The sequence below is a fragment of the Equus caballus genome, chromosome 23 (assembly GCF_041296265.1).
Source record: "Equus caballus isolate H_3958 breed thoroughbred chromosome 23, TB-T2T, whole genome shotgun sequence".
Classification (NCBI taxonomy): domain Eukaryota; kingdom Metazoa; phylum Chordata; class Mammalia; order Perissodactyla; family Equidae; genus Equus; species Equus caballus.
The window spans coordinates 29,337,906-29,356,111 of record NC_091706.1 but is presented as its reverse complement, the minus strand read 5'-3'; the positions used below and the strand labels follow the sequence as shown (position 1 = coordinate 29,356,111).

At 40.3% G+C, this 18,206-nt stretch overlaps 1 protein-coding gene across 9 annotated transcripts in view; it reads right to left on the bottom strand.

Annotated features, from left to right (window-relative positions):
- The window catches only part of CARNMT1 (carnosine N-methyltransferase 1), a 222,026-nt gene extending 213,993 nt beyond the window's left edge, over nucleotides 1–8,033 (bottom strand). For 8 of the 9 annotated variants that reach the window (XR_011431495.1, XR_011431499.1, XR_011431496.1 and 5 more), the window contains exon 1: nucleotides 6,704–8,033. Coding sequence is in view for 1 of the 9 variants with exons in the window: in XM_023627200.2 (XP_023482968.2) it covers nucleotides 6,704–7,197 (494 nt within the window). In the remaining 8 variants the exon portion in view is untranslated. Of the gene's footprint in view, nucleotides 1–6,456; nucleotides 6,585–6,703 lie in introns of those variants that run through there. The other variant, XM_070248622.1, reaches the window with a different exon arrangement.
- Between the last annotated feature and the right edge of the window lie 10,173 nt (nucleotides 8,034–18,206).

The following is an 18,206-nucleotide window of genomic DNA, read 5'->3' as shown; positions in this document are numbered from 1 at the left end:
CAGCAAAACCACCTCCATCAAGTAGCAGAATGCTGCTCTGAAATTACTTTAGAATATACACAAAAGGTGTCTTGAAATTAACTAAGAGCCAACCAAGACGAATTTTTAAAATACCATTAAAGAGCGTATGCACTACAAAAGTAGTAAACAAATGAAAAATTGAAATTCTCTCGTGTTTTACAAGGCAACATTCACAATCTGCATTCAAAAGTTTCTAGATAACTCTAAAGGTCACTTTGGGGACTACCCATTTATAAGATCTGAAAATAACATCATTTTTAACAGTTAAATATTATACTCAATGAAATGCCATTTTACATCAACAAGATGGGTAAAATTTCAAAACCTGTCCAAATGAAATACTGGTAAAAACGTGGGATAATTAGAATATTTATATACTGATTGATGGTGGCTGCATAAATCAGTAAATTGGCATTTTGGTAAATAATTTAGCATTACCTAGTAAAGCGTAATATGCACAACACCTATGACCCAGCAATTATTCTCCTGGACACATACTCATCAAATTCTTGCAAACTGGTACCATGAAGCATGAAAAATCTTCGCTGCAGCACGATCAGAAATAAACAAAAAATCTGAAAACGATCCAAAGGCCCATCGGCAGTAGACTGAGCGATGAAGTACAGCACAGTCATACAAAAATGCAGTTAAATCAATAAACTACAGCTACACACAACAATATGGACAAAACCCAGGAACATAAATATTTGTTGAAAAAGCAAGTTACAGAAAAGTACGTAATGTATGATTCCATTTTATGTAAAAATAAACAATATATTGTAGGGACTGAACATACGTAGAAAAACTACAAGAAAAGCAAGGAAATGAAAATTCAAGAAAGTGATGTTCTTTGAGGGGAAAGGGATAGGATAATGTTCTTTTATTAAACTAGGTGGTAGGTTCATGGGCATTCATTGCATCATTCTTTACACTTTACATATACAAACAAACAAACAAATAAATGCATATGTTTCTTCTAAATGATATTTGGCATTTAATATTAAATGAAAATGATGAATAACTGTTTTTCATTTGGTTGTCTGAATCTCTAATCATCCAAATAATTCTCTTATTTTTACCTTCTTATGACAAACCACTAATTTCTGAACAGTAATATTTAAGGAAGTTCTGAAGAAGCTCTTGACAAAACTTAAGCAAAAACCTGATCATGTTTCAGAAGCCTGTGTGTGATGCTACTCTGGGGACCTTAAGGGTAATGTGAAAAGATCAAGTTGGCAGTGGCTGCATTGATGTCTGCTTCCCCGGCAAACCCCGAGACGCTGTAACAGTGAGCTCTGGAGTCAAACAGATTTAGACAGACATCCAAGTTATGCTACTTATTTGCCCCGTGACCCTTAACAAATTACTTCCTTTCTCTGTGCCCCAACTACCTTATACAAAAACAAGGCAATACATAACAAGGATGATGCTGATTACAGAAGCGATCACTGGTTGAGATTTAATAAATGCCAGGCACTAAACCAACTCACTTAACATGGATTATTCTGAAAAATCTCCACAAAACCCCATGAGGTGGGTACCACTGCACTCCTCTGCCTACCCAATGGGGTTTCATTGAAAATGTAACAAAATAATGCACACAAAACACTGAGCCCAGTGCCTGAAAACATAGCAAGCACTCAAATATAGGAGGTATATCTAATTTATATAACTAGTACATTCACAGTGAAAATACGAAAAATGGAGAAAAGTAAAAGCACTCAGGGAAAAAAAAGCTACTAATAATCTCTTTTCCAGAAGCAAACACCTCTAACTTTGGAATATTTCTCTGTTTTGCTGTTGTTTAAGACAAAGTCAACCAGCAACTTTCTAGCCAAAACGTGGCACACATAATAGCAGATCACTTGGAAGTGGTTAGGGATGGAGTATCTCAGCCCCCACCCAAGACCTACTGAAACGTAAAATCTGCCTTTTACCAAGATCTCCAAATGATTTACATGCACATTAAAGGTTTAGAAGCACTTATAACTCTTCATCCTTATTAGAAGAATTTTCCCAGGTCAGAAAAAAGTTCTCAAATGACTATAACGACTGTTCATCATCCATCTTATGCAACCAAAATTTACTTAGCTATTTCCCAAACCAGATTGGGCATCTAGATACTTTCATTTATCTCTATAATGAACTTTTTGTGTTCAAAATCTGTCTATATTTTAGTGAGAAAAAATTACCAGAAACTCCCAAAAGAAGAATTACCAGGTCAGAAAGGATAAGTATTTTTAAGGCTCTTGATACAAACTGATTCCCAGAAAGAGTGCATCAATTTACATTCCTGGCAGCAGAGTATGACACTAAAGGAACTATTTAAAGTGGCCATAATGTGTTAGGCAAACAGCAGAGATGCAACAGTTTTCCACTCACTGTCAAAAGGTTACACACTCTTATAGTACTTCACTTCTCATATTCCTGGGCACTGGATACCCCACAACCTCCCTCTCACCACACCTCAAAACTCAACATATCCAACTGAACTTATCACGTCACACCAACAAAAACGGCACTTCTTCCTATATGGCTGATATTGATGAATGATACACTACACATTCATTCAAGTCAGAAACTAACGAGTCATCCTAACATGGCTCTTCTCATGGCCCACACAATCAATAAGCCCAAGATCCTTTTGATCCTACTTCATAAAACTAGCTGCAAATTATCGCTCCTCTTTACCCCAGGCCCTTGTTATGTCTCCCAAAGATTACAGAGAGGCCTGCTACCTAGGAATGCTGTCCCCAACGTAACTCTCCTCACCACCCCAATAAGATGAATTCTCCTACAATAAAAGTCTCATCTTTGTCACTACCTAATCTCCACATTTCAGCATATGTGAAAAGCAATCATTAAATGTTCAGTTACGCTCCCTAGGTGCCACTTTTGGTTCCCGACGGAGACTACCTATTTCTATGATTGCAGGGGAGCTGAGGTAAGTTATGGATTGATCAGAAGAGCCTCGAGTCCCCACATACTTGCTGTCAATTCCTGACACACGTTTGGTAACTACAAAAAGCTGGATGAGATGCAGCATATCGCTTAACCCTTGGTGACTTAATGGTGTGCAAAGCTGTCCACAACATACATCCAGGGACTCCTGCGATATAAGTGAGCCTTACCAAAGTTGAGAGATGAGTCCAAACCTTACTATACTATTAAAATTGGGGTTAATTTCATTATCCTGGAAATACTTACACTATCAATGTGCTTTAAGATGGGGGTGACCAAACTATGGCCCACCAGCTACTTAGTCCGTTTGTAAAAAGTTTTACTGGAATTAGCCATGCCCATTTGTTCACACACTGCGTATGGTTGCTTCCACACAAGGGCAGAGTTGAATAGTTGCATAACAGACCATCTAGCCCTTAGAGTTTAAAAAATTCATTGCCTGGCCCTTTAAAGAAAGTTTGCCAATCCTGCTTTAAAGGAATGTTTTACAACCTTCAGACTCTCCCTGGTTCAGAATTCGGTCAGCATCAAGATGCCACAATCCTCCAGCGGCTAAGGGGAGAAAGTGAAGTCAGCAGCCATATTTCCTCAAGGGTTGGCAGTGACTCCAACTCTGACTTAGTCACCTTTCGCCAGGGTGGGTGGTCCAATGCTGGGTCTGAGCCATGCACCAAGGTCATAGACCCACTCCTCTGCACCTGCCGGACTACTCTAGAATTCCAAACAGAATCTATCTTTTCAGAAGCAAAGTCTGTCTCAATCCATTTAAAATATTTATTAAATACTCAAGGTTAAAATTGTCTTACTAGTATCACTGCTTATTAATACTAGTAATTTACTTACTAATAAGGATAAAATTTTAGTGAACAATTTTGAATTTCAGGCCAGACTCTACCATAATTTGGTTGTGTAACCCTGAGCAAGTTGCTGACCTCTTTATATGCCCATCCCCTCACCTATGACAACAGACTCTACATCTCAATTTTAAAAATTTCATCTAGGGCCCAGCCCTGTGGCCTAGTGGCTAAAGTTACTCATGCCCTGCTTCGGCAGCCTGGGTTCATGGGTTTGGATCCCAGGCACAGACCTACTCCACTCACCAGCCATGCTATGAAGATGTCCCACATACAGAAAAATAGAGGAGGACTGGCAGAGATGTTAGCTTAGAACTAATCTTCCTCAGCAAAAAAAAAAAACACCTCATCTAACCACTATTTCTAAACGTAGGACATTTCTGACAAGGCCTTTGACTTTTCAACTGTATTATTTTCATGTGACTAGGTATCATTCAACGAGAGGGGTATTTTAAGGCTAACAACGTTTTTTCTACTCAGTACAATGCTATAATCATTTATACTTAGTCAGAATATGTCATCTAAGCAAAATCTGTGGGAAGCACAAAATTAGAAGCCACTGGAAAGAGAAAATATTAATCAAAAGATATTTCTTGCCCTGTGACCTTTAATCTTACTTTCCTATATACTGACTAAAAGACATTTAGCAGTAAAACCAAACTCTGCAAAGTTTGGAAGTACTTGCTAAAAGTCTACAATAGGACTGTCCATCAGAACTTACTGCAAGATGGAAAGGCTGACATGTGCACTGTCCAACAGAGCAGACACTAACCACGTGTGGCTACTGAGCACTTGAAATGCGGCTAGTGAAACCGAGGAAACGAATTTTAAATTTTATTAAATTTTAATTAATTTAAGCTTAAATTCAGCCGGATGTGATTAGTGGCTACACTATTAGTGCAGGTCTAGATCATAAAACGTTGGAATGTAATAATCCAGTGTGTTTTCTGCTACACAATGCTTTCCATACCCTCAGTCCTTTAAGCGATATTTTTAAAAGCATATTTTTAATTGTATACTATCTTCAGTCTAGGGATTTGAAGTGTTTCATCAAGAGAGTACATGAAAATAAAGAGTTGTTTTTAAAGAAAATGAAATTTCCCTCAACCCCGTATTAACTGGTAAAGAGGGATAAGAATATTGGAAATTGTATCACACCCACTAGAACATGCACACAAGCACCTTTTTCTATATTGCCACACTTGGGTCCTAGTTCCAGGTCAAAGACCCCCGGCCCTCCTCTCACCCCAAAAGGCCCATCTGATACCTAATAATAAATATCAATTCTAAATTAGTCCTCATACATTATAACTGGGTACAAACATTTTAATTAATTGTGTCCATTATACTCCCAAGACATTTCCCCATATTTTTTTCCTATATTTTTCAACAGTAAAATGTACCAGACTTTTTCTGCACCTACCACTCTTAGCCATCTAATGTCCCTCCCAGCAAGTTCTTCCCAGCACAATACTTGCATCAAATTCAATTCTCTGGTTGTCTGCCCTCCCCCCTCTGTTGATACTAAATAAAATCCCCATATTAGTAATTCCCTTTTGGGCTCCATAAGTAACGCAGCCCACGGTTCCCATTCCTGGTTTAATTAGTAAATTATTTCATCAAGATTCTGAACTTCAAAAATTCAAGTCACCGATGTAATCAGATTCTAAATAACTTTAAGCTTTCACTAAGCAAGTTTCTAAATTCAGAATAGTAACAAACTAGTTTACCCATTAGTCACAAATAGACTATTTAGGAAGGACAAATGTATTCCTCTGCTACTACTCGTCTTATTTGTTAAAAACAGAGCTTCTACAACATATGCCAAGCACTGGTGATGAAAAAATAAGTAAGGCTCAGTCCCCTGCTTTTGAGGAGGTCACAGTCAAGCAACATAAAAAAGTTTGCATAAAGCACAGCAGGCGCCCATCTAAGGGAACAGTTTTAACTTGCGCAGGAGATCACGTCTGTCTGATTTTCAGCTGCAGCCTCAGAACATAGCCGTCAGCGGACTCATCTCTTATATGAATTAAAGTGCCACCTTTATCTGAAACTCTAGTTGATTTCAGTCCCTTTCAGATTTTGGGATTATAATTTTGTGACTAAGCTATTTTACCACCTATCTAAAAAGAAGAAAAGTGAAAGTCAAGAAGTTCAAAAGTCCTACCATGCCCCAGCCCATAGTGAGAATTTGATACACATTTGCAAAATAGAAGACCATAAAAGCAACTCCTACTGCGCCTACTCTCATTTCCCTCCTTCATAATTAGCATATTTTAGTACATCCGGCCCACCTCCGACCTTAATTTCATCCACCAGTTAATGACCTGGAGCAGCAGCATTCGCTCGCTCACCACAAACGTGCCTGTACGTTCACAGAGCCAAGGAGGGTGGGGTGGAAATCTTATGCTGCTCTCACAAGAACTGGTAACAGTTTGGGGAAAAACGTCCTACAGCATCCCACGTGTAGATGAACTTGGGCTCTCCACGTGTTCAATTTGGAGGACATCGACAACACATACAAATCATGCGCTGCCCTGCACGATTTTACCACTATCATCTTCTATCTGAAACTGTTGCAGCACTTTTCCGGTAACCCCCATCAGCCTCAAAGCCAAACCTTTAACGAGGGAAGGAAGGCAAGAGAGCTAATCTGATCCTGAGGTCAGAAGGCAGGACGCTGGGCAGCAGTCGGCGCAGCCGACACGCGGGTGTGCAGGGCCGGGACGGGCTAAGGTGGTGCGAGGTGACTCGGGGGCCCGGAGGTCAGCTCGGGCGGCCGTTCCGGGCGCCGGAGGCGTGGCCACCGTCCCGGCGGGTGTGCCGCAACCAGCGGGGGCCCCGACGGGCGACACCCGGGTCCTTACCCGTAGTAGCGGAAGGCATTAATGATCTTCCAGAAGTGCTCGCGCTCGAGCCTCTCCTCCTCCTCCTCCTCGGTGCTGCGCGCCGCCGCCGCCGCCGTCGTCGCCGCAACCGCCGCGGCCGAGCCCAAGCGCCCGGCGGAGTACTGCACTTCCACCTCCTCGCTCCCGCCGCCGCAACTGCGGCCGCCGCCGCCTCCGCAGCCCTCGGGCAGCCGAGAGGCGGGCTGCGGAGGACGCCGCCGTCGCTGCATCGCCGCCGCGGCCCTCGGCCTGGCTCGCTTGCGTCTCGCCGCGACCGAAAGCGTGGCGGCGGCTGCTCGGCCTTCCTCTAGACGGCGCCCGCCGCAGACATGCCCCCAGCTCGCAGCGCGCTCCGCCCCCGCCGCCCTCAGGCCTCCATCCGCGCCGGGCTCCGCCAGGTCTTCAGAGCGCCCGAACCGAGCGCGCATGCGCATGCGCGGGTGCGACGGAGGACCGCGGCCGCCCGCGCTCATTTGCTGCCGGGCTTCGGCGACGGCGCGCTGACGTCACGACAATGCGTCCGGTGGGCGGGGCTAACGGCCAGGTGGGAGGAACGAAGGAGGAGATCCCTAGTGGGGTGGGGCGGGCACCTGCCAGCGGTCGTGTGTGTGGGGTTCGACGTCTGCGGAGGCTGGATTGCGGGACCGGAAGTTGAACTAAGGCTAAAGTACTAGCAAAACAGGGAAAAGCAGAAAAAAAGTTCAGCTTTGATGAATTTATTCGGAATTCTTATTTCAGAAAGTCTACAAGAAAGGCCTTGCGTTCATCTTGAGTTTTGTTTCCTAAATGAGTTTTTATTTTTAATTACATAAGGGGAGAGGGACACCATCATCTTTCCAGTGTTTAGGGACCTTCGAGAGTCCTAATCCTGCCCTGATGGTAGCAGATGAAGAAAATGCAGGAACCTAACTCTATCTAGGACCCATGCTGGGGAAGACCCTCCGAGTGCACAGGAGTCTTAATGCCTCAGCGTTGGCGCAGGGACAGCCACTAGCATCTAACGGTGGCCCTTAGCAATACCAGACTTAACCTCTTCCTCTTCGTCTCCTGCATTCACCTTTTGCCTCATTTCTCTCTGGGGTCGGGACTAAAACGGCTACCAATTCTTAGGAAGTTACTCATTCCGTTCAATTTAAATCAACCAGCCAGCAAATCAGTCTTACAAAGTAACGTTGAAAGGGAAAGATTGTTTTATTCAGAAGACTTAAACATGTCCATGGACCACAATTTCGGCTGAAAAGATATAATCATATTGCAAATAAAGTAGCTTCATATTTCCACGATTTAAATTAATAAGTGAAATAAAGGCAATGCTAAAAGTATACTGTGGTTATTCCATGTTAATGTTATATTTTTATAGAAAATTTTTATAAAATTTCAGTCTTTTTTGAATAATAATGCAGTAATACATGGTTCAAAATTCAAAAGGAAAGTGCGAAAGGTTACAAACGTGGAGTTTCTTTATCCCTGTCCCTAGCCACCCATATCTCCTCCCCAGACACAATATTACCAATTCTTTGCATATTCTTCCAGATTTTTCTATCCAGGGCCTATTTTTCTTAGAGACTGGTGTCTGGAAGTTCTGCATAAATTTTCATATTATTAACTGTTACCACTACTGTTTTCATATACAGAAACATAAATTATACACGTTGTAATTTGTGACATGTATTGATATATGTCTGAATGACCTAATTGATAAAGGCCAGAATGCCACGGATAAGGATAATCAGTTACACACTTTTCAACATCCTGGGAAGTATAATAAACATTTTCAAATTAATTTCCTATGTAGAGACTTGCTTGGTTCTGTTTCATAATGTGGTGAGAATCTTAGGGTCTGTGTCATTAAGGTGTTCAACTTTAAACTTAATTGCAATTTTGCAGATGAGCAAACTGGGGAAGCAGACATTAACTAATCATCATGGGGCCACATAGTAAGTTACTGGCACTGTGCCCACCTACATAGCTCATGTATCTTTATTTTATTAGTATTTCATTATGGCACTGACTGTACCTTTAAAATATTATGCCAACATTTGTTTCACATTTTACATTTTTCAAATTGTTTTTCCTTATTGTATCACCTTCTTTGCCCCTTATTTCAACTCTGTGGGGGAGGTGTTATTATTGTCTTCCTTTAACAAAGGAAGAAACGGACTCAAAGAAATTAATTTTGTGGCCCAGGGACAAATAAATAGCAGAGCTGAAGTTCATTTATTCATTCATTCTTCTCAACAAATGCGTTAACGGCCTTCTGTGTTTCTTGCCCTGAGCTAAAGGCAGCTAGAAGCTAGTAGAAGCATGGGCTTCTCATTCTCGCTTTGACAGTTAGTAACAGTGACCTGTTTGAAAAGTTACTTGAGGCCTTGATTGTATTATTTCTAAAATGGATATAATATTACCCTTCTTACAGGATCATTGGGAGGAATAAAATGAGATAAAGATTGAGAAATGCCTGATATATTGGCTCAATAAATGTTTTCTCTCCTCCTTTCAGACGTCTTTAGAATAAATTTTTGGCCTTGTTTTAAAGCACTTTTAAGGCTTCTTTGACCTAACTTCTTTGCAATGAGTTTCTTCTATAGAAATCTTCCCAACCATGGAGCCATTGGGCTGAAAGTTTCGAAATGTTTTCATCAAAAGGAAGTCAATTAACCTCCAAGAATTAATGACCAAAAACACCATAATTCTTTTAGTTATTCTAAAGAACTGTGAGTTAAGCAGCGAAAGCTCACGCATTCATACGTTCATCACTGCTGAAGGGAATGTGAAATGATAACAGCCACTGTGGAAAAGAGTATAGTAGTTTCCTACGAAACTGAACATGTGCATACCCTACAACCCAGCAATTTCGCTCTTGGACAATTATCCCAGAGAAATGAAAACACATGTTCACACAAAACCTGTATAAGAAAGTTCATTCAGCTTTATTTGTAAAAGCCAAAAATTGGAAAGACCCAAATGTCCTTTAGCAGATGAATAGTTAAACGGTGGCCATCCATACCATGTAATACTACTTAGCAATAAAAAATGAATGAACTATTGAGACACTCCATAATTTAGATGAATATCAAGGGAATTATGCTGAGTGGAGGGTGAGGGGGAGAACCAATCTCAAAGGATTACATAATGTATGATTGCATTTATATATTTTGTCTTGAAATGACAAAATTATAGAGATGGAGAATAGATTAGTGGTTGCCAGAGATTGAGGGTGATAAGGAGGGAGGGTGGTGGCTGTGGCTGTAAAAGGGTGGCACAAGGGAACTGTGTGATAGAACTGCTCTGTATCTTGACTATGATGGAAGTCACACAAATCTATGCATGTGGTAAAATTGCATAGAAATTAGTATACACGCCATACACAAATAAATGAATACCTATTGAACTGGTGAAATCTGAATAAGATCGGTTGATTATACCAATGTCAACTTCCTGATTGTGATATTATACTATAGTTCTGCAAGATATTGACATTGGGGTGAAGGTATACGAGATCTGTCTGAATTATTTCTTACAACTGCATATGAGTCTACAATTAGCTCAAAATAAAAAGTCTTTATAATGACGCATAAATTTGTATCGTCTACTTATTCTTATAGATACATTTTTACATTAAGCCCAAGACAAGTTTCTAAGTAAATTAAATACTTTTCTCATTAAAAACATTTCAATTATGGAAATTGTCAAACTTACATAAAAATAGAGACAATAACATAAGAAACCTGTTATGTTATTATAACTCTTCACCCAGTTTCAATAATTATCAATAGTTTACTAATCTTGTTTTATCTAAACTCATCTTGTTGATTGTTCACGAATTTTTGCAGGGGTATTTTAAAGCAGTTCTCAGATATATATTCTTTTTCCCATACACACTTTACTGTGCATAACTAAAAGGAATTTTTTAAGGATAACCATCATGCCATTATTATATCTATCAACAAAATTAATATTAAATCTTATCATCTAATACCCAGTTCTTATTCAAATTTCCCCAGTTGCCTCAAAGTTTTCTTTTTATAGATAGTTTTAAAAAATCAGAACATTATGCCTACTCATCTCTTTTATTCCTCAATCATTTGACCTGCAGAATATCCCATATTTTGGATTTGGTTGATTGTTTTCTCCTGGCATCATGTCTTGCTTCTTTTACTCAATATCACGTTTTAAAGTTTTTTCCATGTTGTTGTGTAAAGCTACAGTTTGTTCATTTTTGTACTATGAAGTATCACTTGGACAAACATATCACACTTTATTTTTTATTAGAAGGCACCTTATTTTTTTCATGTACCTCCCAGCTCCCTTAACCATTTTTGTTTTTCTTCAGACCTGACATTGCACTTCTGTGATGGTTAATTTTATGTGTCAAGTTGACTGGGCTAAAGGATGCCCAGATAGCTGGTAAAACATTATTTCTGGGTGTGTCTGTGAGAGTGTCTGCAGAAGAGATTAGGATTTGAATCAGTAGACTGAGAAAAAAAATGTCCTCACCATTGTGGGTGGGCATCATCCAATCTGTTGAGGGCCTGAAAAGAACAAAGAAGCAGAAAAAGGATAAATTTGCTTGAGCTGAGACATCAGCGCTCCTGGTTCTCAGACTTTCAGACTCAGTCCAAGACTTATACCATCAGCCTCCCCATTCTCAGGCCTTTGGACTCAATTTGCTTAATTTCAATTTCCTTCTCAATAGCAAATCAGCTAAGGGAATTTTTTTTATCACTAAGATTCTGTTTGAAGCTACTCAAGTCATGCAGCTATTAAATGGTAAAGTCCTTGGGCCAGCCCTTGTGGCCTAGTGGTTAAGTTCAGTGCACACTGCTTTGGCAGCCCAGGTTTGGTCCCTGGGTGTGGACCTATACCACTTGTCTGTCAGTGGTCATGCTGTGGTGGTGGCTCACATACAAAAAGAGGAAGATTGGCAACAGATGCTAGCTCAGGGTGAATCTTCCTCAGCCAAAAAAAAGGTAAAGTCCAGATCTGAAAGCAGACCTATAAAGCCCATGAAACTATCAACCATTGGATCTACTGCCACTACTGAACTTGGTTTTAACTTAAATAAGTTTCATGAAGTCCTTTTACTTTTGGAAACCTTATTAATTTGCAAACAATTGTTAATTTCAGTGATTTAACATTCTAGGTGGGCAAGAGAAGATACATATTTTGCTGACCAAAACTGAGAGACTAGATTGCCCAAGGAAAATGTTTAAGGAGAAAAACTATTTCTCACTCTTTATGTTAAATATTTTTATATCAGCAAAGACTCAGACAGTTATTCATCTGAGGACCTCAAGGACAAACAAGAGAGTAGCTAGTGGTTTTGTTGGCTCAATACCAGGGTCCCCTTATAATCATCATCATCAGTCTAGAATTTATGATTTTTATTCTTGGAATTCCTTCATTGATTATGCTCTTTATGAGTACTGTCTTTGTCTTAGAACTAGCTAGTTTTGCCTTTGTATTCTTTGTTCTCGTAGCTGGATCTAGGTTAAGGATACCATAATTTAGTCTTTAAAAAATGAGCACAGTCTCCGCTACAGAACAGAGCTATGACTCCTATAAATTGTCTTTTTGTACCTTTAGTGAATCTTTACATTCTTAATCACGGGAACCAGTATCCAGTTGCAATCTTTGTATACACATTGCTTTAATGCTCTCAATAGTTATTCTCAAACTTGGTATGAGAATTCTATTACTATTGTTAATATTTTTTAATTTAAAATTAAGTAAGATTGGGGCTGGCTCGGGGGTGTAGCAGTTAAGTGTGTGCGCTCCACTTCAGGAGCCCAGGGTTCACTGCTTTGGATCCCAGGTGTGGACCTAGCACTGCTTATCAAGCCATGCTGTGGCAGGCGTCCCACATATAAAGCAGAGGAAGATGGGCACGGATGTTAGCTCAGGGCCAGTCTTCCTCAGCAGAAAGAGACAGATTGGCAGCAGATGTTAGCTCAGGGCTAATCTTCCTCAAAAAAAAAAAAAAAGAAGAAGAAAACAGTTAAGTAAAATTGATTTTTGTGTAAATTATAAGTGCTAACTTAGTTTACAAAATAAATCATTGATTTTCTACTGCTAGGAATCACTATTTCTTTCCAAGAGCACTAAAATAGTCACTACAAAGATTTCTTCCCATCCTATGAGCGGCTTAGTCATTTTTGTTGTTGTTGGGGAACATGTCAAGTTAAAATGATACATCGAACTGGCACTATTCCATGTTTCCTCATCTGGAAATCCAGGGCCACATTACCCAGTGGGCGTACTCATGCCTGTTTAGGATACCAGCCAAGCAAATGTACCCCAAAAAGCATCTGGGAAGAGTTGTATATCTATTACTTCCCAAAAAAGCATCAAAGAGGCAATTATGGGGAGAAATCAGAACTTGTTTGGACTTCTTTATACTTACTTTACAGATTATTTTTGTTTGTTTGTTTGTTTGTTTGTTTAAATTACCTATAGTGGTGAAGCTAGGAATATCCTATTTTTAGGGTAAAAGGCTTATCAAAGTCATTTGAAAGCTCTGCCAGAACCTTGGATTTGAGCTTTGTTTGGGGACCTCATACCAGTAAGAAAGACACTTTCTACTTCCCTCTTCTCTGCAGAGCCAGTCTCTAAGATCTTGTTCTGGTTTCACAATCTGTCCCTTTTCTGAAATGATTAGTAAGGCATACTATTGGGCTATTCTACTTGAATTACATCTCATCATGACTCCTGGCCCTCCCTTTAAAAGTCCTACCACGGTCTGGCCTGGTGGTATAGGGGTTGGGTTCGTACTCCGCTTCAGGGCCCAGGGCTTGCAGGTTCGGATCCCAGGCACAGACCTACACCTGCTTGTCAAGCCATGCTGTGGGGGCATCCCACATACAAAATGGAGGAACACTGGCACAGATATTAGCTCACGGCCAGCCATTCTCACCAAAACAAAGAAGTCCTGTCAGTCTCTGGGAGGTTTCCCCTTGATCCAACCTTTAACAATCTATACCTATTGTCTACATTTGCTACTCAAAAGTGCTACATTTGCTACCAGCATCATTGACATCTCCTGGGAATTTGTGAGAAATGAAATATCTCAGGCCTCACCTGCTGAATCTGAATCTGCATTTCAACAAGATCCCCAGGTGATTCATAAGCACGTTAAGGTTTGAAACTTTAGAAACAACTCAGAACGTTCACATAGGAATCCTTTTCTGATAGATTCAAATCTCCTATGTGCCTTTCTCTCTCAGGGCATATGTTAGGTAGGATGCTCTCAGCGATATGAACAGAACACTCAGCTAAAACCAGCTTAAATAATAAGGATCTTCACTATCTTAAATAACATGAAGTTCCAAGGTACAACAGCCCCAGGTTGAGTTATCCATATCATCAACCCAGTCCTTTCCATCCTTCAGCTCGGCTGTTTTCAGCATGTTAGCGTAATCCCTCACAAGCACAAGATAGTTGACATAATCCCAGGGGCTTCACACCCAGAGGCAAGAAATCCCGCAAAGAAGAAAGTCTGTTTCCTCCTGTATATGTCTCCTTTCTTCAGAAGGGACACCTGTCCTGGAAGCTTCCGAGCAGGCTTCCCATAGTGCAGCATATTCCCATTTCTAAAGTAATCATAGGCAAAGGACATAGAATTAGCTTGCCAGCTTAGACTAATTAATATCATCTTCATAATCCTGAAACATGTAATACCTAGTATCTACACCAGTCAGACCTCTTTTCATCTCTTGTTAAGAAGAAAGGTGAATGGTGGGGTGGGGATGGGGGAGTTTGCTGCTACGAAGGCAACTGATAATAACTTTATCTTCATGTTTAAACAGAAAAGAATAAGCAGAAGTGACAAAAATTCTCTTTAAGGAATGAATCTTCTCTGAGTTAATACATACCCACACTATAAGCATAACTAACTAAATACATGTGTGCAATTAATGTTTGGCTTCATTTTACTATTGTACTCTGTGCTCTATGCCAAATGAAATTCTAGTATGTACTTTACTTGCTGATAAACAGGCTTACATAACAATTATTTGGGGGCAGGTTTTGGCCTAGGTCAAAAATCGGGTCTATTGCAACACTTCCTAACTTATCTGCCAGCCTCCAGACTTCCCTCCAGTGCATCAGTTAAATGAAAGACTTCAGAGGATTCTTTTTTCAATAAATAATTTTCTTTTTCAAAAGTGAATTGATTATGTTGCTCTTCTGATTCAAGTCCCTCAGTGATGTTCCACTGCCTATTGGATAAAGTCTAAGTTCTGTAACATAACATATAGCATCCTTCCCAGTGAGCCACAGGTAATCTTTCTAGTTGTGTCCCATGAATGCCCTCCCATCCCCTCCCCTTATCACACCACAAAGAGTCACTCCTTCCCCTACAACCTTAGAGCTCTCTTTCCCCTGTTACTGCGTCTCTCATAATGCTTTGTAATTAGTTGCTAAAATAACTGGCTCTCCAGCAGAATGTGGGCTCATTTAAGGCACAGACTGTCCCTCCTCCTGTTACTGTGTCTGGCACAGTGTAGGCAATCTCTAAGCATCCAAAGAGCATATAGAAAGCAAAGGTTGGCAAACTTCTGTATAGAAACAGATAGCAAGTATTTTCAGCTTTGCGGGCCATAAAGTCTGTCACAGCTACTCAACTCTGCTGTTATACCAGCCAGGCAACCACACAGAACACAGAAAGGAATAGGTGTGGCTGTGTTCCAATAAAACTATCTAAAAGGAAACAGGTAATTGGCTGGATTTGGCCAGTGGGGCATAATTTGCTAATCTTGTTATAGATAAATGTTAAGAATAAATAAGATAAATTAAAGAATTTATTAAGATAAATGTAAAGAATAAAAAAATTTACGTTGCCATAAATATCCTTCTCCCTTTTTTCCACATCACTTTAAGGCCCTTGTGGACCTCGAACATTATCTTTAGGTCATTCTTTATTGACATATCCACCAAATGATAGTTCCCCAGTGTCTGGACCTGTTGACCCCTTTCCTGGATCTATCGAAGAGTGGAAGTAGGTAGGACCGTATACAACCCAGAGCCATAAGCAGGATATTTCCCACAGACCAGAGAGTCTTAAAGTTCACCCTAAATTTTATAGACTCAGCAGCCACCCTGGAAGCCCTTGGGGTGAGGGGCTGAATCAATTCTTCTGAGTATCAATTAGCTGAAACTCTGGATTTAAAAGGTAAAACTTGAGGCTAGAATCATAGCTAAGGAATTTCCAGAATTTCACTATCTTCCTAAAATCTCTAGAAAAATCAATGTATTTTGGCTCGAGGTAGCGTTTCTTTCCCACTCTTGATGTTTTCATCCATGCAAAGGGAGTTCAGTCAAGCAACACCCCTTGACTTTCTCTGCTCTACTCACTCTGCCTGGGGACGGTGGGGTGTTTGATCTGATTCATACATTTGGGAAGAATAAACTGGGCATGCTCGACTCAGCTCCTGACCTTATTTTTTTTCCTCTTGGGAGTAAACTTGCTTGCAGTAAGCACAATTTCTTCTCTGTTACTTGTGCCAAGAAAACCTTCCCAGTTGGTAAAGTTGTCCTGGTCCAATGCTGCCTATGACTATATGAGTAAGTCTGACTAATTCTGGATGGAGTTAGGGGGCCCATTGGACTCTTATATCAAGATACATTCTCCAAGGTAGGCTTCATCAGTAAGAGAAGGGACATTTTGGCTATTGTCTGCTTCTCCTTTGTCTTATTGGTCAATTTATTCTGAACTCATGTGGGAAAGACAGGAGTGTATTAACTATATTTTCTTATTTTCTGTATTCTTGATGCTCTGCCATCTGGGACCTCACTGACTGGGGAGAGATTGCCTCTCCCAGGGTTAGCTAATTCCTAGAGCTAGCAAACAACTCCCCTGCAACTTTCATATGCAAACCAACCAATCTAGAACCCATATGCCTCAACTACCTTCTTTATCAAACTTTCATACACTACGCCAATATTCTGCCCTAATCACCCCAGGGCCAGGTACCAGACAACTCAGGGCAGCCCCTACACCCCAGAGCCTGCTGAAATTATTCAAACTAGCCTAAGCTAACTCACCCTGCCTTGCCTTGTCTTTCCTGTGGAAACCATGATGAAGACTGGCGTCTATGCTTTCCCCTCACTCATTCTGCTTCCTCATCCTGGTGCTTCCTCATGGGGCCCTGCACAATGTGGTATGCCCCCTCCTGCCAGAGACTGAGAGTAACAAGCTATCTTTTCAATGACAGCCATTTCCTGATCTCTTGGCATCAACATACCTAAATAATAATAAAAGCTACATTTTAAAACAAAGAGTTGTTATTAGGCCCCTCCAAAGGCCCCAACAGATATTTTCAGAAGGTGATGCAAAGTGTGATTTTATACCACCATCTCTGATATAATTTTTCCTTCCTTTCTGCCATATGTGTTGTTAAATCAGGACGATGGGGACAGAATTACCCAAATAGCTGGGTCCTCATTAGCAACAATTTTCCCAGTTTTCATTTATTCTTGACATTCAAACCGTTGGCTTCCTATGGAAAAATAATTTATCTAAGAATTTATCAGTCAATCTGCATCTTAAGTGTAAAAAATTCTTAAGTGTTGTGAACACAACAGAAATGTAATTCATGGTCCAAGCTTTTAAGAAGGTTATGGTACAGTGGGGAAGCAAAACTAGAAAATATTAAACAACTGACATGATTAGTGTTAAAGCAGTATGAGTTAAGGAAGGTATAATGGGAGTTAAGGAAAGGGAAGAACAGTTTGAAAGGGTGTGAGAACTAGATCTCATAGGATAAATTTAACTTGAAGAAGCAAAGAGGTGGGAGTACTCTTTGTAAACCAATTCACATTGGTTTAAGCCAAAAGGGAAAAAAAGGATTTATTGTTTCTTATCACCAAATGATCAGGCATAGGTAGATCTAGAAGTTCAAATTATATCATCAGGAATCTGTTAGTTGCTATTTCTAGTAGTGCCAAAAGAGCACTATTATTTCTAACAGAAGTTCCAACAGAGGGTCTGGGCAGGGCTCTCATTGGACCAGGTTGGGTCATGTGCTTTTCACTGAACCAGCTGCTATGACCAATGGGTTGTGGTTCTCTGATTAGCCAGGCTTGGATCATGTCTCCACCCTAAAGCTGGCTGTGAAGTCAGCCACATCCAAACCTACGGACTGAAGGTAAGGGTCTGATGGTTCCCAAAGGATACCCTGAAGGTAAAATTGATTCTGGACAGAAAAGTACATACAACAATCTTTGGCATAGTGGGGAAATAACAGACCCTCCTCTCGAGCAAGGTCGAGAGGAAGGCAAAGACCAGTCTGATTATAATCCATCTGAAGAAATAGAAGAAAACAGATTTCAATAATTCAGATGGTATAAAATTACTAGAACCTTTAAAAGTCAGACAAAGAGTTTGGATGAGTCACCAGACAATGGAGATTCATTTTAGATTCTGAAACAGTAGAGCTATGGTGAAAGTAGTATTATAGAGTGATTAATTGGACAAGAGCCAAGG